Raw genomic sequence first — 23435 nt, 5'->3', positions numbered from 1 at the left:
TTTTGGGATAGCATTGGAAATGTAATTGAGGAAAATACGTAATAAAAAATATTAAAAATTAAAAAAAAAAGAGAGAATGAGATCGGAAATAAAAATCTTCCAAGTGAAAAAAAAAATTCATGTTACATATTTCTATCTGTCTTCAGTAGTCACTGTTTTCTAACCACTAGCCTTATTTTCTCATTGTTGAGGCAAGGAACAGCACATCACACAGTTTTTCTCTTGCACTTAAATCAGTCTTTTATATGGCCACGCTTGACTGTAGTTTTTCTATGCTGTATTTGTTATATCCTCAATTGTCTCACTGCAGACAATTATCTTATGGTGTATTCATCTGACTGACTTTCTTTTTTTTTTTTTAATTATGGATGTTTCGTCACGTGTAACCCTGGTTGTCTTAGAATGCATGATGAAGACCAGCCTGACCAGCCTCTGCCTCCACATGCTGGGATGAAAGTTGTGAGCCATTGGGAGTGCCCTTATATTTCTTCTTAAATAACACAGTGATATCAATGACCAGGCTAGTCTGAGACTTTACTCCAGAATCTTTCTTGGCATTGTAAACTCCTACTTGTCTTTCCATTTTATTGTATTCAGAAGTGCTTATAAGCAGTATTAGTTTGTCTCAAACACAAGGTCTCTACGTCCCTTTGTTCCTACTTTCTTCCCTGTTTTTCTCTCATATAGTTTTTTCAAGTTTCTGACATAAGATTCTTCATTGAATTAAACTAAAGACAGTTATAAGAAATTAACCAAAACTGGCCATTGATAGTTTTTCAATATTCCTGTATGTTTCCATCTAAAATGTTCATTCTATGCTGCAAACTGATATGTCTTTTATAAAGGCTAATGTATACATCACATTGATATTTTACATGCAAACATTTGTTTGCTGGTTTTGTTTTCAATCCTTACAGACCTTACAGTTTATTTATAATTTTTAAAATGTCATAATTTCATCTTTTGACTTCTTCAATACTTTACATTTTTCTTATTTTAAAAATTTTGAACAATTTTCTACCTTATTGAAAAAACACTAAACCTTTACAGAGTATCTCATTTCTTCTAAATATATCAGGTGTTAAATTTTAAACACAGTTCTATCTTTGTTTCATATAAATATTCTGAATTATATGCTTTTCTTCATTCAATTTGAAATAAACATTATTCAACAAGCTCTGAAAATTATATCATTTATTCTAGATTTGTTGAAGTATAACAGACAAAATTATATATATATTATGATGTAATATTATGGTTTCATATATATATATATATATGAAACCATATTGATATTACCATAATCAATCTAATTAGCCTATAAATTATTTTCCACTTCTTTCTTGACAAGAATACTTCAGACCTACTTATAAAGTTCAAATATATAATATAACTAATTGTAGTTGCCATGCTAAGTGGTATATACCAGGATTAGAAAGGCAAATAATGCAAGATATTACTTAAGTGTTCAAATGAAAGAGTAATCTCTGAAAAGCAGACTGTAGAAAAATGATTGCCAGAGAAGAGGTTGTGGAGACAATGCTGTTAGGCAAAGGCATTTTGTGTTAGTACTTGTTCATCCTTTGACTTGTAAAACCTTTCTCTTTGTTTTGAAATCCCCTCCATTGGCATTTAAACATGGTTAAATCTCTTCAATCTTAAATAATCTTACTTAAATCGAACTACCTTTCTTCTACTAGCCTTGATCTCTACCTCTTCTTCTTCAAGATCAGCCTTTTAATGTTTTTTCCCCCACCCACTGGCACCATAATATTCTCCCCAAATCCTTCTTAATCCCCTTCAAGGTGACTTCTAAGTGTTTCACTGCCCTCAATTATTCAAGAACTTCTCTAGTGTCAACTCAAAGGAAGTTATTTGGTGTTTTTAGAGTTTCTAGTAAAATCAGCACATTCACTACCTCGAAGAATATGCCCTTGATTCAACCTCTGAAATAATGAAAATTTCAAATAAACTTCCTAATCTTTGTCCATTCTTTGTGCCTGATTTGAAAAGGGTTTATCATCTGTGCAAGCAACTGAAATTCAAAATTCTAGAACCCTTGCTCATAGGACTCTTTTATTCTTTTAAGATAGTCCTTATGTATCTCCCTCTTTGTCATGTTTACCAGATATAAGTAAGGTAAAACTTTTAGGTTGAGCTCATACTCTGAACTTTACATTCATCTATCTATCATATCCATATATCTACTTTGACAGAACAAATCCTATGCATACCAAAGGGAATTTCAATTCATTACTTTGGATAGTTTTGTTCCCAAATTTGAACTCTTTTTAGGGATTTTTCCCTTAGTTAAGGTTATATTTAAATAAAAAACCGTATTTGTGCCATCTCAACTCCTTAAGTTTGCATGTGTGAAAATATCTTTATAGATATCTTTCCATTGTCAACTCAGCTCACTGGGCAAGAACTCTTCCCTACTCTCATTGATGACACATAGTCTTTAATGGATGTACTGTACCCACCTTCCCCCTGAATGATCCATCTTACACAGCTTTAGTGAGTGCTTCGAAAGGCTATTTCAATTTATTGTCCCTCTCCAACTAGCTTCTTGCCTATTTTGTCATTTTACTGCTCTTATTATCAAAATGCTTACTGTGTTTTTCTATGCTAACTACTTGCGATATGTGCATCTTGGTCAGTTTCTAGATTTATTCCTGGATTATCAAAGTAAAACACATTTTAAATAAAAGAGTCTCTTGGACCTATGGCAGTTATGATTGCATTGAGAAAAGTTCAGTGTCAACCCTGAGGAGGGCTCAGTAAAATATTATTCCAGTAAAGAAAGAGATGCCCAAGTCTGTTGAAATTCAGGGTGATTATCAGACCAGGTTGAATTTTTAATATTGAGAGCATTTATGAGAGCTGATGAAATTTGGGAATAATAACACTGTGTTCTTAATAATTGCTATTATTTTTTAAATATAGGTTTTTACACTAGCTTCTTGATTGAGAGTTTTCAGACTTATATAAAACCGTCAGGTAAAATAAGACTCTTCTCCACCCACAAAGAATGGAAGATCCTCCTTAATGATTTACATTTTACAAGATTACATGTCCAACTCCTGGAAATAGGTATTCCACCTTTATAAAACTACCAAGAAGCTTTAGAGATTTGCACCTCAAAAAGAATAAAAGATATTTGTACATATTCTATATTTGTATTTGTACATCTTCTAAAATAAATTATCTAAGAAAAGGGAAGGAAAGTACCTGATTGAAGTCCCTCTCAGTTGTGTAATATCCATGATACATTTGGGATCTGGGGCCTGAAGTTGAAAAGTTCTTGGGCAAATAGGAATCCAGGTATGCTTTAATTTTACTTTGACCACCCTAACAATTTCTCCATCATTCTTTAGTGCTATGTCTGACTTGTGGTTCTCTTTGATGACCTCACACATCTAGATCACTCCACAGAAACATGCCTCACCTTCTGAGGTTTACTCAGTCTAGAACATTATTATTCCCACTGTATTACTGACTAATCTTTAGATATTGGTTCTTTCATTTTCCTTCAGAACAGGTTTTTTTTTTTAATGCCTTTTTCAATATAGCCTTACCCTTCTTTATATTTTTTTCATAATTTTATACCACTGAAAGAGTTTATATCATTTCTTAGATCTTTGTTTTATGTGTGAATCTCTTTTCAAATAGTTACTCATCCATGACTAATAATATTTAACAATACTTATCAGACTATAGAAATTCTTGGTAAAAGTTTCTCTGTAGAGTATGCATGGGGGAGGAAGATAGCTCGGAAATAGTATATTTGTGTCTTTAGATGGAGTTACTATAAGATAATGATTAAAAATATAAATCTATACCTAAAACAAGCCCAAGTCTTAGTCTTGCTTTTTAAATAAGCAACTGTATGTGTTTAACAAAATTAACATCTTTATGTTGTTTCTTTTATTAAAGTGTGACTAGAATAACTGTTTAATGCAATTCTTACAAAAGTTAATTGACTTAGCCTGATAGTATGCTTCTTCTGGACTCAGAATGTTTCCTGGCACTAGTGTCTGTAGTCAATTCTCACTTCCCTTCCTAAGAATAGTCTTAGGCCTTTTCGTGGGTAGAATGCAGAAGTCACTGGTATTGTTTAATTGACTAAAGTAGAAATTCAATATATCCTATTTTGAGAGGAAAATGTAAAATTTCATGATGTCTGGAGTGTGTTATGTGTAAATCCACTTACTGCCAAGTTCTACTTTTCCATTCCATGTTTTCTTCTTGTTTACAGCAGTAGACTATGTCTATACAACACTTGATATTGCTTGCCTCATTCAAAAAAAATATATAAAATGAATGGGAATCTCTATTACATAATGTTCGTATGTACATGGTCTCCTATTTCATCTTCATAATAAAATTGTGAGTCTGGCAAGGATATTTGACAACATAAACTAAGAGTGGAAGAGATTAAGCAGTTACATATTCATTAAGATGGAAGTAGTGATAATTACATCAGACCACGTATATCTCTTTTGGATTTCTATATAAGTTACTTAAAATAATCAGTTATTCATGAGAGGTCATATTAATTGCAAAAGAAGCAGTTTGATATTCAGCCTAAGAGTTTGTATAAAATACTTTCTAGTAATCTGTAAATATCTTTAAAATGGTAGTCTTCACTACAACTCATCTAAGACTTTTGTTTCTAAACCAATAATACCTCCATCATTAAAAGGAATGAAATACTCAAAAGTTGTTCAGAATTAATCATTCTTTACATGTTTATATAGAAATCAGCAGTACAACTTGATGATCTTAGTAGGTTACAATTTCACAAATTTGGCTTGATTCATATGAAATTTCAGGGGAAGATTAGTGTGGATCATAAAAAATATGTTTACATTTTACAGAGATTAAATTATAGAAAATGCAATTTTTAAATGTCAACAAGTCAAAGCATAGTCATTGTTGAATTTCTAAAATGGTCAGTTCCCAGTGTCTTGTACTGATGTATATTGTCCTAGAATAGCTGAACAACTTCAAACACATACACACACAGATATACATAGATGTACAATAACATAGAAACACATAGACACAAACATAGATAAAAACACAGACACATATGTGAGTCAATCAGCATAGTAATGTCTTTTAGCCATATCTCTTATGTTCTTTGTTTTTTGTTTTTTCACCGCGTTATATCTAGATGGAGAAGGGTTCTGAGGAAGGGGTATCTGAGAGTCCCAAAATAAGCCACTCAAAATCAAACCGTGGGTCCAAGTTGTCGGCCTGTGTTCTGCTAGAGACAGCTTTCTAGCCTGTTTCCTCTGCATTCTGCTTTCTTTCTCTCTGATCTGCTTTTCTGGAGCGTCCCTTCTCTTGAGATCTCTCTTTTTATTCTGCTTGAGACAGTTCTCCAAGTGGTTCTCTCTTGCTATTCAAAAAATTCTCTACATAGCACATTTCCTGATCCTACAGGTCTATGCCTAGTCTTTTACATGTCAATCCAGTCTTTTATTTCAGGTTTCCATTTGATTATCCTAAAAATCAGCATCCAGTGACCCCACGTCCTCAATTCATTGGTAGCTGACAGCATAAATTTTCTTTTAACATTTCAAAAGAACTCAGAGATCTGCCTGCCTCTGTTAAGCACAGATTAAAAAACTAAACTAGCCAAGTGGGAAATTACAATTTCTACCACCCCTGGGTCTAACCTTGATGTGTCCCAGGCTGACCTTGAATTCAGGAATCTGCCCGCCTTTGTATTTGCCTATCTTTGTATCTTGCTGACATGCTAACTCATTAATGCAGCTGCCTTTGTTCCTTTAGATTCATGAAGTTCCTCCTATAATTTCATCCTCATGTTTTGCATCATTGAAAAGTGTATATTTTCCAACTCATGTTTTTATGAGTACTTTTGCACTGCCTTTAAGGGCTGTTTTAGCCCGGTGGTGGTGGTGCATGCCTTTAATCCCAGCACTTCGCGGAGGCAGAGGCAAGTGGATTTCTGAGGCCACTCTGGTCTACAAAGTGAGTTCCAGGATAGCCAGAGCTACACAGTGAAACCCTGTCTCGAAAAACCAAAATAAGAAAAAAAAAGGGGGGGGGTTGCTGTCCCAGTGTTTACCATTTTGCTAAGATATTAGCCACACCTTCACCTCCTGGACACTGATTGTCTGATATCCATGGAGTCATTTATGTTAAAAGGGAGGACATGCCTTAAAGGAGGGATGTAAAATATGTACATTATTATACAAACAAGCCTTATGCCTGTGACAAACATCTACACTAGTGGAGATCCACATCAGCTGGCCCTATTCCAGGAGTAGGAACCATGCCATTTGGTAATAATTAAATGGCAAAACAGGTAAAGAGATCCCAAGGAAACATTATTAAATGCTTAATCTACTCCAATCTGTGCGTAGCAGAGACTGGAAGACATTTATACTTCTTAAAATTAGGATCTTACATTCTATGTAAGAATAAAAATAATTAATGTAACTTTTCCACAGGTTTACATTTTGATTTTGTAAGAATAGAAATGTGTGGAGCTATAGATATGGCTCAGTGGTTAAGAGCATTGGCTCTTCTGGAACCATGGATTTGACTCTGAGCACCCGTATATCATATGTCACTCCAGTCCTAGAGGTTCTGATGTTCTCATCTGGCACTACAGACACTGCTCACATGTGTACATTATGCATTCAGGTAAAACACCCATACTCATAAAACTAAATTGATTAATTAAAAATATTTTTAAAGAATAAAAAAAGTGTGAATGTTTTCCTTAAAAAGGAAGGATGATTAATAGCTACACAAAAAGTGTACACAACCCATGTTGAAAACAAATGGTCAACAATGAAAGATATTAAATGACAAGCAGAAATTAATAACATTAATTAAAACATTGAGAAAGTGCCCAGAGAAGGGAAAACTGGCATAGGAAAGTATTTCAGGTACTTTAAATGAAGGAGTATTTCATAACATATTTTTTTTTTGCCAAGTAGGTGTTAATATTAAAGATCTCTATTTCAAACATAAGCATGACTTATGGCATTAAAGTATGTGTAATACAAGCTGGGCTTGATGGTACACACCTTTAATCCCACCACTTGGGAGGCAGAGGCAGGCGAATTTCTGAGTTCGAGGCCAGCCTGGTCTACACAGTGAGTTCCAGGACAGCCAGGGCTACACAGAGAAACCCTGTCTCAACAAACAAAAACAAACAAACAAAATTATGTATGTGTAATACACAGAATAATAGTACTTCTCAAAACTATTGGTTTTCAATTGGTGTCAGCGTTTGGAGGCTGATTATGGGATGGATCCTCGAGTATGGCAGTCTCTAGATGGTCCATCCTTTCGTCTCAGCTTCAAACTCTGTCTCTGTAGCTCCTTNCATGGGTGCCTTGCTCCCAATTCCAAGAAGGGGCAAAGTATCCACACCTTGGTCTTCGTTCTTCCCGATTGGACTAAATATAGCTTGATACATTTACTACATAACATATTATAAAATGTAAATATCTACACATCTATTGAATATTCCAAAATATAGTTTTCTTACTCTAGATTTAAATGGTTTATGTGACATAATTAATGTTCAACTTCAATGGCATTACTTTTAATATTTTAAAGGAGAAAATATAGTTCTACTCTTTGAATGTTAGAAAAATATTTATTCTCCTTTTTCTTTCAGACAAAATACTAATCTTTAAGTTTATTTACATCCAATTCATCAAAGTGTAATCATTTTAGGAAATTAAAACAAGATGAATATTAAAATATGTTGCTAATATTTCCATAACTGAAACAAAGGAAAAATCCAAGCAATATTATGCCTATATAGATCAAATCATCATTTTGTATATGCTCTAATTTTATTGGTTGACTTTGGCTTCATGGAGAATGTATGTGTTATAAAGAGGAGCAATCTTTACCTTTTTAAAAAATTATCAACATTTTATTATTTACGTGTGAGTGTTTTGCCTGTGCGCATGTACATATACCACATGAGCACAGTGCTGCAAGATGTCAGAAAAAGACATTGTTTCCCCCTGCAATGAGAGTTGAAAATAATTTTGAGCTGCCCTGTTAGTACTAGAGATGAAATCTAGATAGGTCCCCTAGGCTAGCAACCAATTCTCTTACCCACTGGGAAGTCACTCTAGGCTCCAACTTATTAAAAAAAAAAAAAAAAACAAAAGCTTATATTTCTTTATTTGATTTTTATGTGTACAAGTGGTTTCTTTCCATACATTTATGTGCACTGTGTGTGTGAGAGACCTACAAAGAGGTCAGAAGACAACGTCAAAAGCCCTTGGAAATAGGTAAAGGGTATTGTGAGCCACCATAAGTGCTGGAAATCAAGCCCATCTCCTCTGTAAAAGTAAACTGTTCTAGAATACTAAGACATCTCTCCAGTTCCTCTTTATTCTTTAAGGGAATTGCTTAAGTCTTCTAACACTAAATGTATACTTATAATTATAAAAACTCAGTATAGCCCAATTGTAGGATTTTGGTTTTGTGTTTTCTGTCAGATTCACTAAATCAAAATTGATGTCAGTTTTATTTTATACAAACATCCTTCCACCTATATGTAAACTCTAATTTTTATTTTTTTCAGGTTTAGGTGGCAAAAAATGTAGAAACAAAGTCAGGAAGTTGTAAAGCAAATTTCTCTGCTTTTGTTCACTTCATGATCATTATTTGAGCAGTAAATGGACATGTTCTCACCACTGGATTCATGACTTCATACAAATTTCAGCATAATATTAAATACTCTTTTTTTCTCCACCTTTAATGTCATGAATTTATATATCTTCTTGAAAATAAACCTGTAATGTTTCGACTCCTTATATCCATAGAGTCAGCATGTTCTTGGCATTCCTATGTAGAAAGGGGTTACATAAACTGAGGAGGTTTGCAAATGCATTGAACAAGCAGGTGAGAAGCTTGGTAGCTTATATGCTCTTCCAGAACCTCTAAACAAAACTTATTTCTTTCCCTTTAAATGAAGTACTGGTAAACCTATACTGAGAATTTGCTATTGCTCATAAATGTGTTCCATTTGAGTGGTCCAAGGGTTTCTAGTTAGTCAGAAATCTGGATTGGCAGATTTTTATTTGTTTTTGTATAGAATCAAGGAACGTCTCTGGTGACTATGTCTTGTCTCAGTGGAAATACTGTCATTTTTATTTGTACTTTCATATCTACAATAAAATGCCCTGATCCCTTCAACTATAGATTTATATTCTTAGGGATTTATTTGATGTCTCTGATAGATTCACCAAATTGGTACATTACAAAAAAAATTTCTTGTTGCCTGAAAGTGTCAATCTGAGTCCAGTAGCTGTTGTATCTAAATGTGATTTTAAGTGGTGCTAAAAGAAAATGATACCCACAGAAGACTTATGTACAATGCAGTCAGAAGACTCTTTATTAAGCTTATTTGTTTTTCTAATATCTATTATTTTCTACAATTTATTAGTTCAAATGTTTAAACTGTAGGACATGCTCAATGTATATGTTAAATTGTAGTATACCTAGAAATGTGATGGATTACTAGAAACATTGTAAATTTGATTTTTTTGTGTGTGTGTATGTAATAATTTCAAAATAGCATGAGAAGACTAAGTGCAGTCTATTGTGTCTAAATGTAGGATTCTGTAGATCCTAAGATATTATTTTATTGTCTTTAAACTTATCTTATTTTCCTCCAGAAATCAAAAATCTCAACGTATGATAAAATGTGGGCATTTATGAGCAGCAGGAGACAGTCTGTGCTTGTCAAAAGCAATGAGGAAGGGATTCAACGTGTCCTCACCTCTGATTATGCTTTCTTAATGGAGTCAACGACCATCGAGTTTGTTACCCAGCGGAACTGTAACCTCACGCAGATTGGTGGCCTTATAGACTCCAAAGGCTATGGCGTTGGCACTCCCATGGGTAGGTAGCTTGGTAGCCACTCTATATTTACTCATTAATCTTAATTGTTATGAGAAAAGTGGAAAGCAGGGACTATATATATAGTTCCCGGAAAATTCTTTACCTACTGCATTTTAGTAACTCTTTTAATCTATAAGAGCAGGTTAAAAGTTTGGACATATGACAAGGAACTGGAAGAGGAAAAAGAATATGATCAAAATACTTTGTATGATAAATTTAATGAATTCGACATTTGCTTCCAAATGAACAAGTCAAAAGAAAATTAGTTTATATCAGATACTTAGCAGATTTTTTTACTGTACATCTACAATACCTTCATCTCAGAAATAATCAATTCTCAAAATAATAATAATAATAACAATAATAATAATAATATCATTGTTATTTTCTTTTGAGACATAGTCTCAGTCACCAACCCAGACTTACCTTAAACTAACTATGTGAAACATGTCAATTTCAAACTTATAGATTATATGTCTGCCTCAGTTCCCCAAATGAGCAAAGGAGGGGTATTGCACATACAGATGTAACTCAGATTTCACCTTGCCTGGTTTTCAAATTTTTTGTTTTGTGAATGAATTAAATATTGCAAATTTTGGCGAGTTTTTCAAATTTGAAGTGTATAGTTATCTAGAAAAGAAAGCCACAATTTGTTCTTCCAGAATGTTTCACTCAAATGAAGTTATTAGAAGTAGAATAATTAACAGTGACACATCTAGAATATTTGACACCCAGTTTAACCGTATTTAACATTTCTCTTCTTATATGTCTTATAATTATTTTTAGTCATAATAATATAATTAAAAATCATTTAAGATGGCATGATATTGCAGTTTTCATGGAGGATTACTTGAGTCAATCCAGGAAAATCTGTAAGATAACACCTCACAATGAGAATGAAAACGATAATTATAATATAAAAATCTTTTTAGAAAAAAATAAACAAGAATTTTATAGTGTATATGCCCAAATTTAATATACATGAATAAGTTATTACATTAAATGAAATATCATAATCTATGTGTGAATGTAATTGACAAAAAAAAAAAAAGGTTTCTTAAAGGTTATCCTGTCTTATCCTTAGAGCCTATGATAAGTATCTTAAACAGAAAAACTTACCATGCAGATATAATTAAATTCAAGTTGTTAAAAGGGAAAAATTAACCTGGTTTAGGATGTGGGTCTAAATGTATTCACAGTGCTGTTAGAAAGGCAGACAGAACCGGGCGTGGTGGCACATGCCTTTAATCCCAGCACTCAGGAGGCAGAGGCAGGTAGATTTCTGAGTTTGAGGCCAGCCTGGTCTACAAAGTATGTTCCAGGACAGCCAGGGCTATACAGAGAAACCCTGTCTATAAAAACCAAAAAAATTAGAATAAATAAAAAAAATTAAAAAAAATAAAGAAAGGCAACAGAGGCTGGAATTATATTTGAAATATAAAATAGAGGAAAGGAAAGAGGTGCAGAAAAGGAAATAGGAACAGAAAGGAAAGAAAGATAAAGTGTCACCTGCAGGGATTAAAAATGGGCAAACCGGTCTCAGGTTCCAAACTGAAAATGACCTTCAGAGGTTCTGAAAGTCAAGGAAACCAATTGATGCCAGGTAGGAAGAATGTGATTTCCTATTTCACACCTCAGCTACAGTATGGTTTCATGGTTTACTTATACTTGTTCAGTAATTAGTAAACACAATGACACACTTGAATGAGATAAGCTTTCAGACAGAATTAGAACCACTGTTCTCAAATAGTTATTTGGTTCCTTATCATAATCAATCACATTGAAGACTATTTTTATTGCATTTACATAGTTTAAAATCTTATTTACCCATAAGCTCCCATCAAAAAAATTTAAAGGAATATATTTGGGCATGAGAAAAAAAGGTATTCTTTCTTTTGTCTTAGAGAGTTAGAAATAAATCCATAGAATAGAATGGAATACAGGTTTAGGTTATGGAAAATTTAGAGCTCCTCCAGGAATTCCCTAGGAGTCTGACTTATATCTTTAGCCACTTTAATCTTCAATGACAGCATTGTATTCTACTGGGGTCAGAGAAAGTAGCTTTCCCTTTTACTTCCATTTAGTTATTTTCTTCTCTTTCATTACTTAGATTTTTAGACATTGTCAAGGAGTCATATGTGTCTGGGGAAATAAATTAACAAATAAAATACTATAACTTTTTTGTAATGGCAAATTTGAAACAGGTCTGAGAAATTAGTCTTTGCCTGCTCCTGAATTTATGTTTGCATTTTACAAAGATGCATGCCAGCCAGGCTCCTCTGTGTGCTTCATTTGGGGCCTCCTACTCCATTCATCACCCTTAGTGTGATGATTACTGCCCAAAGTGGGCTGGGAACATTCAGAGTGGCTTGGAGAAAAGCTATTTAATTAGGGAAGCTCTGTTTACACAAATACCATAGTGGAGATATGAAGGCAAAGCTAAATAAGCACAAGCTGGTTTAATTAAGTGTGTGGTGGTGTTAAATCCCTTTCACAGTTTCCCTGACAGCAGCAATATTATTTTAATGTGACATTTACTGTGTGGTAGACGTTGGAAGTTGTAGATATTTTTACTCATAATAAGTTAACTGAATTTCCTAGCTCATTCAAGATAATATTGTAGAAAACCTCTTAGAGATGTGAAAATCGAAAGGCAAATGACAGCAGTTTCCTTATGGAATATTTAGAACATGTGAGCAGCTGTAATCTTGCCTCTTAATACACCATAGGTGATAATGCACTTAAGAAACCAGAGAGCATTTCTCTTTAATGGAACTTTTTTCTGCTCTGTAGTAGAACCATTTGGTTTCTCTTTTGGGAAGATTGAGTCCATATTATACTTTGAGGAACAGGCTTGTAAGCTGGTAGGAATGCAGTACTTTATCAGTTAGAATTATTTTGCTTTGCTTTGTTGAGTTTGCTTTGGTACAAATATTGTAAGTGGACTGCAGGGTTTCATTACTATTATGTTTTACAGTAACGAACTAGTGGTGTATTTCTTACATTTGCAACTTTTCTCACCACTTTCTCTGTATATGCAATGTGAGGCTCCAAGATGAGCATTTGGAAATCTGTGTTTCTGTCTCTGCATGTTGGTTTCCCTTTTGCAAGCATATTTAAATCAACAGTAAATTCTAAATAACTATTTAAATAGCTTCACAATCAATAGATAGTTTCTGTCTGTACTAAACTAGTAGTGATATCAAGGAAATCATTGGAGGCCCAGCTCCACTCTCACCTGAAGCAGTTGAGAACTTTTTCTCTTCTTCCTGGACTCAGGACAATCCAAAATTTCTGATGTCGAGACAGAAAAGAATTTCAAGATTATTTTATGTGAAGTAGAGCTGAGAATTAATAAGGGTATTGTAATTTTTAAAAAATTTATATGTAAAATATTTTGGTCATATTCTTCCTGCTACACTACTTATCTCAGACCCATTCTACCTTGAAACATCATATTCTTTCTTTCTTAGAAAACAAAAAAGCACACACCATATAAAAGAAGATCACAGAGTCCCTTTAGTGTTGGCCACCTATTCTTGAGCTTGTGTGCTCTGTTACTCCATTGCTTGTTGGAAACAGATTTTCTCTCTCTCAAGACCCATCAATTACAAATAGCTAATTGCTGATAGGTGTGGGAAAGAATTTCTACTCACTTTCCTTTCTGTGTGCTGGAATTTGTTTGGGTTTAACATGTGTAGTTATGTGCATACTGTGATGTATAAAATTAATCATGAGCCTTTTAAGAAGGAATGAGTCACTTGGGAACAAAGCAAAACATTCTATGGACCATCTCAGCCCTTAGAGGCAGAGCCCAAGCAATCTCTCAGAATTCCCGTTTACATAGGTAGTTTTGTATTCCAGGACTACACAAAGAGATTCTTTTTAAAAAAATTTTACTTATTTTTTTATTCTTGAATCCTTTTTTACAGCCTAGATATTATCACCCTTCCAGTCTTTCCCCCAACTGCTCTCATCCCATATCTCCTCCCATGCTTGGGTTCCAAGAAAATGTCCCCACCCTACTTCCATGCCACCAGACCTCCCCACTCCTTGGAACTTCAAGTCTCTAGAGGGTTAGGTGTATCTTTTATGACAGAGTCTATACCTAGCAAGCAGTCCTCTACTGTATATGTGCCAACACACACCAGCTGGTGTATGCTGCCTGGTTGGTGGCTAAGTGTCTGAAAGATCTCAGAGGTCCAGGTCAGTTGACACCACTGGTATTCCTATGGGGCCACCCTCCTCTGGGGCAGAGGGAGTGAGGGAACTGGATGGAAGAGGAGACAGAGAAGGGAAGGGGGAACATGATCAAGTATTGAGCAGGGAACAGGACTGAAGCCCTGAGGGCCAGTAGATAGAATGGAAACAGGAAATCTCAGGAGATTCTTTCACAAAAAACCAAACAACAAAAATAATGATAGCAATAAACAAACAAACAAACAAACAAACAGTTTTTGTAAAAACATTTTGTATATAGGCTTTTGGAACTATCATGAAGAGCTATTGGAAAATTAAAATGACAATGATGGCTATTGAATGTCACCTAACAGTTGGTAACATCACAAGGATGTGCAGGATAGCAAAAGAAAGTGTCAATGAAGGGAATGGCAGCCCAAGTGTATTGGCTTAGTTTGCTGTTGTTGCAATGAAACAGCATGAACAGAAGTAGTTGAGAAGGAGAGGGTATGTAGCTTACACTTCCACATCATAGTCCATTATTCAAGGAAGTCAGGGCTGGAACTCAGCTAAGGTATAAGCCTAGATACAGGAGGTGATGCATAGTATATGGAGGACTGCTGCTTACTGGCTGTCCCTCATGTCTTGCTCATCCTGCTTTCTTATACCCCAGGTGACCAGTTCAGAGCTGGACCCATCCACAAAGGTTGGGTTATCCCACATCAACCATTAGTTAAGAAAACATACTACAGGCTTGCCCCTATCTTATGAAGGTATTTTTCTGAGTTGAGGCTACCTCCTTTCTGATGATACCAGCTTGTATCAAGTTCTCAGAAAACGAGCCAGCACATTACCCAAGGTAATATTCACATAAGACTGGTTGATTGCCACTTTAACATATCTACATTAGAAAGGAATATTGTTTCCATATTGGCAACTTTACTTTCACAGTAAATGTCAGTGTGCTGGAGTTCTTGCATTTCAGCTGGCTTAGACCAAACTCCAAGGTAGGAGTTGCTCCCACCCCATCCCAAAGACTTACAATTGTTGCTGTCTTTTTCTGCCTTATCACAGTTAAGGATTTTTAATGCAATACAACTATTAAATACATTTTGTCATTATAATATTTAATAATTTAGCTATAAATATTATCCTTGTAAAATATTTTGCATTATTGAATGTAAAATACTTGCATCAGTCATCCTTGAACAAGTTTTAACTTATAATATCTGTGCCCATCTCAGCTTACACACAACTATGAACTATGTCACTAAGTTTTATGATGGTAATACTCTACCCTGACATATGAAAAATATATATCCATTTGTTCTGGTTTGCTTTTTAATATTAAGTGAGATTTACTGCTTCTTTATTTTGTATTATTTAATAAGTAGGAGATGTGTGATGGTTACCAAAGGAGGCACATTATTTTTTCTGAGGCAGATGCCAATGTTTATAAAAATAAAAATCAGTATGAGAAGCATGTTTTCTTCCAGTTCTACTCATCATCCATTTCTAGAATTCCCAATTTATCATATAATAAGTACTGTAATATTCATCATTACAGATGCATGAAATTGCTGGCCTTCAGTTTTTCAGCTTTACTAAAATGAATGAATACATTTGTCTTCGTTAGTTTAACATAATGCACAAAAATTGATGCAAATTATTCATCTTTCTGCAGGTCAACTCTTCCATTAAAATGCATTCTATTTTTCTTTGCATAAGGCAGCATACTTTTAATCTTACTAAAGTGATTGTGCAAGTGTAAATTGGAATTTAGTAATTTTCAGTAACTAAACTATGCAGAAAAGAAGTCAAATTACACCTGTAGATGTGATGTGTTTCTGGTATATTTTTTATGTCTAGATTACATGTCACTGAAAACAGATGAGAACTCAGTAAGCTTGACTGCTCCACAGACACTGACAGTCTCAGCATGCTGGAGCCTAGGAAGCTTCCAGAGCAGATTTGATGAATTGGGAGCAACCGTGTGAGCAGCCTTCATTAATATTGTAATATGATGACCAATTTTACCCAAACTCTGTAGAAACTGGATGAATTCTCATGGAAACAGAGAACATTTGTATAGATTTTATGTACAAAGAGTGGATTATTCAATTCATTTAGTGTTCTGTGCAGATTATGCCAAGAACATTAATCCAAATTCTGCTTCAAATTATATAGCCACAGTGAATATGCCAAGCAATCATCCTAGGGTTGTTTGGATACAATATGTTAGTGCAATTCCTATCCTCATGTGATAGGCACATTCTTAGCATGCTACATGGTACATAAGGCCATCATAATCAAACGTACTCAAATTATGGTGTCACCTATGTGTCCCAGGTGCACTAGGAAGTTACTATTGTTTAAGACACATCTCATCTATCTTACACAAGCATTCTTTTGTGATTTTAGATAATTCAATAAGTAAGTATTATTCAAGTATTTCTTCAAATAGACTGTATTACATTATTTCATACACAGGTTATATAGACTTAATTGTTTGATAGCTGCATATAAATTAAATACAACTTATATTAAAAGATTCTACTAAATGATATGGGATATAGACAATATTTACTATTGTCAAATCATAATTTTTTTCTCATATATATATATATATATATATATATATGCAATTAGATGAACAGCTAAATTGATTGGAAGATACAGAGTTGCTATATGCCCTCTACCCCAAATATGCATAGGTTTCTTTATAATTATATACTTATTAATCAGATGAATAATGTATTTGTTAGTTAGTGGACCTATATTGACATATCACCACTGACCAAGCCAGCTCAGTCAGTCAACAGGTTCTCCAGGGCAGGAGCAAGGATTAAAATGAAAAAAGACAATTAGTCAACACTGTAGCATGACCCCAGCCAGTTCTGAGGATGAGGTGGATTTATTTTTTTCCAGTCTGCATTTATACCATTTTAATTACATGCAAATAAGGTCAGTTTTAGGTTAAGGTACAAGCAAGACAGTATACACAAATAGTCAAGTAACAAGCAAGGCAATAAACGAAGTCCAGAGATCAGTGTTTCTAGGAGTGTATCAGGATGTCAAAGATATCTGAGCCTACTTCTCTATTCTAGCCCAAAGTCATATTCTTGCCTGAAGCCTACTTCTTTGGTCTAGCCCAAAATCAGATTCCTGCTTGAGCTTATTTCCATATCCTGGCCCAATATCAAATTCCTGCCAAACAACCCCAATGGCTCTCCACACATCACACCAAGTCTTCTTTTTATTTTAAGATTGGCTCCACATTGTGCAGTCATGGATTTGAAGAGCTATCTAACCACAATTTCATCACTGTAATGGCATTGGGTAGCTTCTGAACTTTGTCTATAAATTTCTTCTTCTCCTTGAATTTCTTGGGAATCATTGATAATTATACTGGCTTCAAAATTTTTCCAGAATTCCATGTGCTTATAACCAATCCTTTTCTGATTTAACATTTTATGTAGTAGTATATGCTTAGGCTATTTCCATGTGCTCTCAGATTTTATTTCTAATATTTTGTAGAGTTATGAACATTGTCTGTTTCCTCAAACTACATACCTTCTTTACATACCCATCTATCACAAGATATCTTACTTGCTTTTAATATTTATCCATTGTTGATAAAGTGTCTGTACAATCCATTTCTAAGCTTTTGTTTAAATATAAAATTTCAATATAGTTAGATAAATGCAAAAGGGCATAATTTTTTAATGTCATGGTAAGATAAAATGTAATAAGGAAAAGCTTGAGATAGAAGAGGGACATAGTATGACTTGGTTTTGAAATTGTTTATTTATTATGTAGCTATTAAGTACTATAAAATTTTTAAGCAAAATATGAGGATCACCATGATCTCAGGGATCAGAAGATTCCCCACTACTGAGGGACCATGATGTGGTCATAAAGTTAGTTTTTTCACCATGAAAAGGATAGCATAAAAAGAAAATCAAAGCTGATAAAAAATTATATTTATACTGAACAAGTACATGCATCCCCATAGGAATTGGAGACTCCATTCATAAAACTCAATATGACCAGCAAAGATGTAACTTAAATATAAAACTTGATTCTAGCTTTAGACAATTTTATTTTTGCTGCCAGAGCTTTAATTATCAAGGCACAGAGTGAGAACAACACAAGTTATTAAAATAAGCACAGGAGTTTCTAAGCACATTTACCACCATAGTGTTAAATTAATGAGAACTGTAGTATCGAATCTTTTACTGCCTGACAACCTGAGCTAGATCTCCATAACCCACAGGCTAAAGAAGAAAATAAAATTCTTTGATCTCTTTATACATGCTGTGGAATTCTCTTGTCTGTACATGAAAATTTATGCATGCATACACAGAAAATGAATAATTTTTAGAAAGAAATAAAATAAATAATTGTATAGTTGCTTACTGCACCCACTCTAGTACTTCCATAGTCTAGTCATATGTTAAAACTTAAAGGGGGAATGCCAGGGCCAAGAAGCGGGAGTGGATGGGTTGGGGAGCAGGATGAGAGGGAGGGTATATGGGACTTTTGGGAGAGCATTTGAAATGTAAATGAAGAAAATATCTAATAAAAAAAGACTTAAAGGAATTCATGCTTGAGGGTTATATTCTTTAAACAGTTTGTAGACTAATATCACTCAAAAAGGTTGAATGACTACAGGCAAATGATCTCTTTGAGAAAAGTATTTAGAATTCTTTATGCCAAGAATCATGGCACAGTTACTTACACACACATATATGCAAACTGTTAGAGTCCATAAATAAACAGTATTTGAATAATCAAAATTAATATTAATATATGAAATTATGCATTCATACATTAACATTAATTCGTGAAAATATCCCCTGGAACCCAGAGAAAGGAAGTTATATCTGAATGTTATCTAAATTTGGGCCATGGTCAGCAGAGAATATAATGATACCTAAATAAATAAAAATATAAAGTAAAGGAAAATGAAGTACTTTGGGAGTATAAACTAATTGTCACAAAATCAAGAAAGAACTAGTATGTCCTAGACATTTAACCAGATGTTAAGGGTTATTAGTGGAAAGCAGCTACAAATTTTGAGTTTTTTCATAAATTAATTTAGTTAATCATGATATATATATATATATATATATATATATATATATATATAATCTTGTTGATATATGTATATATTTCTTGTTACCCAACTAGTAGCATTTCTTGGATGCTAGTTGTCGAGACTTTGGGGATACAAGTACTTCCCACATGATGATTCATATATATGTGCAACAAAAGGTGAAAATGGGGCCTAATGAGTTCCATCTGTACATAAAAAGGCAGGATGAATTATGGAGATGGACACAGAGCTCTCAGAAGGAACAACACATTTCTGAAGAGTGGAGATGTGTAATAAAATTAGTAATCACTGTCACTAAAGGTTGTAGATATAAATAAGTGGTAATTATTCTCTTCAAGGCTATAAAATTAGCTTAACAGAATAGAATTTTTACAATTATTAACAGATATAAAGAAAAATTTTATCATTGAATTATGGTTTTGGGTTATTATATTTATTTGTTTTAAAGAAAAGGAATACATGCTAATAGAATTCTGCTACCCCAGCTGAATGAATGGATTAGTTCCCATTCCCATCCCAATCATGAGACTTTAAACAAAATAAGTTGACTTCTCCCATGGAAATATAGGAATATAATTGATGTGTTCTTCAAGGAAATTTGAATGAGAGAACATGAAAAATCCATAGAACTGATGTCATATGACAGCCTTCATAAAGAGATAAAGATCTTTAAAAAAAGAAAAAATAGAAATCAGTATATTATAAATATTTTTCTGTTGTGCTTTTTAGTAGGTAGATATATAACCCTATATTTTGTTAATCTTTAATGTGAATTTGCAAGTAATATTTGCTTTGGAACAGAAATCAAGATTCTTTCATTAGTAAACTACTTTATAATGAAATACAAATGTATATTTCCCAAAAATATCAGATATGAGTAAAAACTCAGTTTGGGAAATGCTGTTTGATATATAAAGAAAATATTTATTGAAAAGATTATTTCTGATTTAGTCAAATAATATAACTTCTGATTTGAAAGTAAAGGAAAATGGAAAGCTGTGGTGACATATGCTGGTGAACTTAGCAACTTCCGAAACAAAACAGGTTCCACGAAAAAAACAAACATTTAGTAGGAGGTTTGGAGAGATGTAAAAATGTGACTTCTTTCATTAAAACATAGCAACTACTACACGCTGTCCTGAAAAGGCTTTTTTTCCTATTGGTAAGTCTTTGTCAATATCAAAGTTATGGAAATTGCCCTTATCTCATTGTTACTATATTATTGAGGTGCACTAAAAGAGAATAATTATAAGAACTGTGTTTGTCCAGAGAAGAAGTCATTAATAGAGCAAGTAATTCAATGAATTGTGCACTGCAATAAATTGTGTACTTCAAAACAAATTATGCATGTTATGAGTTATGTAAAATAAGGTACAGGGACTAGTATAAAAGAAGAAAGTCAGGCATGAAGAAAAGCATAAGAAGATTGGAAAAGATAGATGTAAAGACAAATGAAAGGAAAGAAAAGGATAGGGAGAAAAAGAAGAAAAGAAAAATTATAGGTGCAACTCATTGCAGGAGAGTAGAGAAACAGGGAGGGGAAGAGAGGAAAGAAGGAAGGAAGGAAGGAAGGAAGGAAGGAAGGAAGGAAGGAAGGAAGGAAGGAAGGAAGGAAGGAAGGAAGGAAGGAATTGTCTCTCTTAATAAAGTCATAAGTTAACTCAAAACATAACTGTTTTTGATTTGTTTTATACTTTTTTTCTTTAAATTAGTTAATTATTTAACTTATTTACTTATTCACTTTACATCCTGCTCATTGTGCCTCTTCTGGTAGCCCTCTCGCACAATCCTTCCCTCCATGTCCCCTTGCTTTTCTGCTCCGAGCAGGTTGCAACCCCCTATCCCACCCTGGCCCACTAAGTCTCTGTGAGGCTAGGCACATCCTCTTCTACTGAGGCCAGACAAGGTAACTGAGCTAGAAAAACATATCTCATTCTCAGACAACATTGGAATAGCTCCCTCTCCAGTTGTTGGGGACCCACAAGAGAGAGGACCAAGCTACACATCTGCTACACATGTGTGGGAAAGGCCTAGGTCCAGCCCGTGTGTGTCCTTTGATTGGTGGTTCAGTCTCTGAGAACCCCATGGTTCAGGTTAATTGACTCTTTGGAGTTCCTATTCACTTTGGGGCAACAATTCTTCCTCCTATTCTTCCATGAGAGTTCCTAAGCTGTGGGTGTCTGCATCTGTCTAAATGAGCTGGGTGGCATGCCTCAGTTTATTCTTCCCAAAAAGCTTTACAATATAAAAATATGTATCTGAAGATATTTTAGTGAAGTAATAATTTACATAAAATTACTTGATAAAAATGTATTATTTAAGATATTTTGAATAACTTTCTGGCTGTGCAAATGCTACATATGAGGTTTTTCGTGCGCATGCATTCATTGTCATAGCATCTAGAATACTCTCCCATCCAATCTTAAGCATGTACAATCCTTGTTTTGATTTCTAGGTCAGAAAAGATCAGGTATGCTTACAGTGATTTATTGAGAGACTGAAATGGTCTCTATACCTTTTTTGAACACTCATCTTATAGTTCAAATCTCAACTGATAGATCAAAACACTTTCACAGAGTAAACATATATCTATGCCTTCTTTCTCCTGGCATTGTTTGTCCTCATCCCTCTCTCTCCCTTCTTATGTAGGTAAAAGCATTTATTTTGTTAACTTGCAAAGAGTTAATTTCAAAACTGCAAAGATCCTTCAGTCTTTAGAATACATTTAAGTGACTAAGGAAGGTCCCAAGAGAAAGACTAGAAAAGGAACAAATGAGAAGAATGCTCATAATGAAGATAGAGAATAATTTTAGCTTCAAGCAATATTTGTTTACTTCTAAGAGAAAAAAAGCTTGGTGTATCTTACCATGTTTAAGTGTATAGTTTTTGGTGAAATGTTTTATATAATCTCACAAATGATAAGTGTATCTGACAATTTAAATAAAACTGCAACTAAGGACATCTTGTCACTGTAGACTCCAATGAATCTCAGATATTTGTATGAGTCTTCTTTAATTCATGCATGGTTATCTATCTACTCTTTATGCATTGGATTCTGACTTTCAGATAACAGAGCATTTGTTATGATAGACATATTTATGTATTGCTCTTTTGTTTTCTAATGAAATGTTAAGAAAGTTTTGAAAATTAAACCTCATGCTGTGTATGGTATGCTAGGGAGGCAGAGACAGGTTGATTTTCTAGATATAGGTATAGGTATAGGTAGAAGTTGAGGTATATAGAGATGATATAAGTGGTCTACTGCCCTATTCTTTCTAGACCATCATATATCTCTGTATGCCAAACTGAGGAGGGCAAAGCAGAGGTGGAAATGAATAGGTTCCATAGGGCTCTGGCCTGGCAAGGAATGCTGGGAGTGTTATTCTTCTTAGAAGAGAGGCAAAGAAGTTTGGGAGGCCTGCACATGGCAGGTAAGCCAGGGTATAAGCTATGATGCTCTGATGTGAGCCTATACAGTCAATGAGAGCCTGGTCACCTAGGCAGGTCCACGATTCAGTAGAGGTTGTTTCAGGAGAGGGAATTCTTCTCCAAGTGTTCCAGTCAAAAAGATAGTCACTCTCAGACAAAACTCAGTGAAATAACTTCTGCAATTTATTCTATGTGAACAGGGACTATATAAATTTTGGGGAAGTGGGATAGGATTTGGGATTTGTGGGGTAAGTGTTTTCTATTGGTTGAGTTTGAGATGTTAATGATGCTCTATTTGCTTGGAGGACTCCAGGTGCTACAATGGACGATTGACTGCTCATGGTCCTCTTAGCTGAGTTTCATGGGTACATGCTTCAGAGCAACTACAAAGACAGGTGGAAAGCCACCCTACTCCTGCTTTCTAAAATCTGTGAGATTCTGAGTTTTGAGCTCACTCAGCCTTACCAGCTCTTTGCCCTATCTGGTGGCATAGCCCACTTTCCCCACAGATATAGATGATTAGATGATATAGATGTTATAGATGATATAGATGATATAGTTCTAGATAAATAGATATAGATAGAGGTGATACAGATGATGATTGAGATGGCAATAAATATAAATAGAGGCAATAGTGATAGAGATATGCTTCTTTCATGCAAAAATTATTATAGTAATGTTCACTGAGCTTATCTTCAATGCTCCTTAAATTCATGTTATATTCTGACCAAGTCTATGGTTTACGTCAATTTTTGCTTTGATAGAATATCCTGACAAAAGAAAGAAAGAA

General features: G+C 34.1%; 1 protein-coding gene across 4 annotated transcripts in view; it reads left to right on the top strand.

The window, feature by feature from the left end:
- The window catches only part of Grik2 (glutamate ionotropic receptor kainate type subunit 2), a 676604-nt gene that overhangs the window by 632572 nt on the left and 20597 nt on the right, over positions 1–23435 (top strand). For all 4 annotated transcript variants that reach the window (XM_021173658.2, XM_029482440.1, XM_021173659.2 and 1 more), the window contains exon 15: positions 9693–9918. In XM_021173658.2, coding sequence (XP_021029317.1) covers positions 9693–9918 — 226 coding nt within the window. The remainder of the gene's footprint in view (positions 1–9692; positions 9919–23435) is intronic.

Source organism: Mus caroli, chromosome 10, assembly GCF_900094665.2.
Source record: "Mus caroli chromosome 10, CAROLI_EIJ_v1.1, whole genome shotgun sequence".
NCBI lineage: Eukaryota > Metazoa > Chordata > Mammalia > Rodentia > Muridae > Mus > Mus caroli.
Note: the sequence above shows the minus strand (reverse complement) of the source record. Positions and strands in the feature narration are given on the sequence as shown.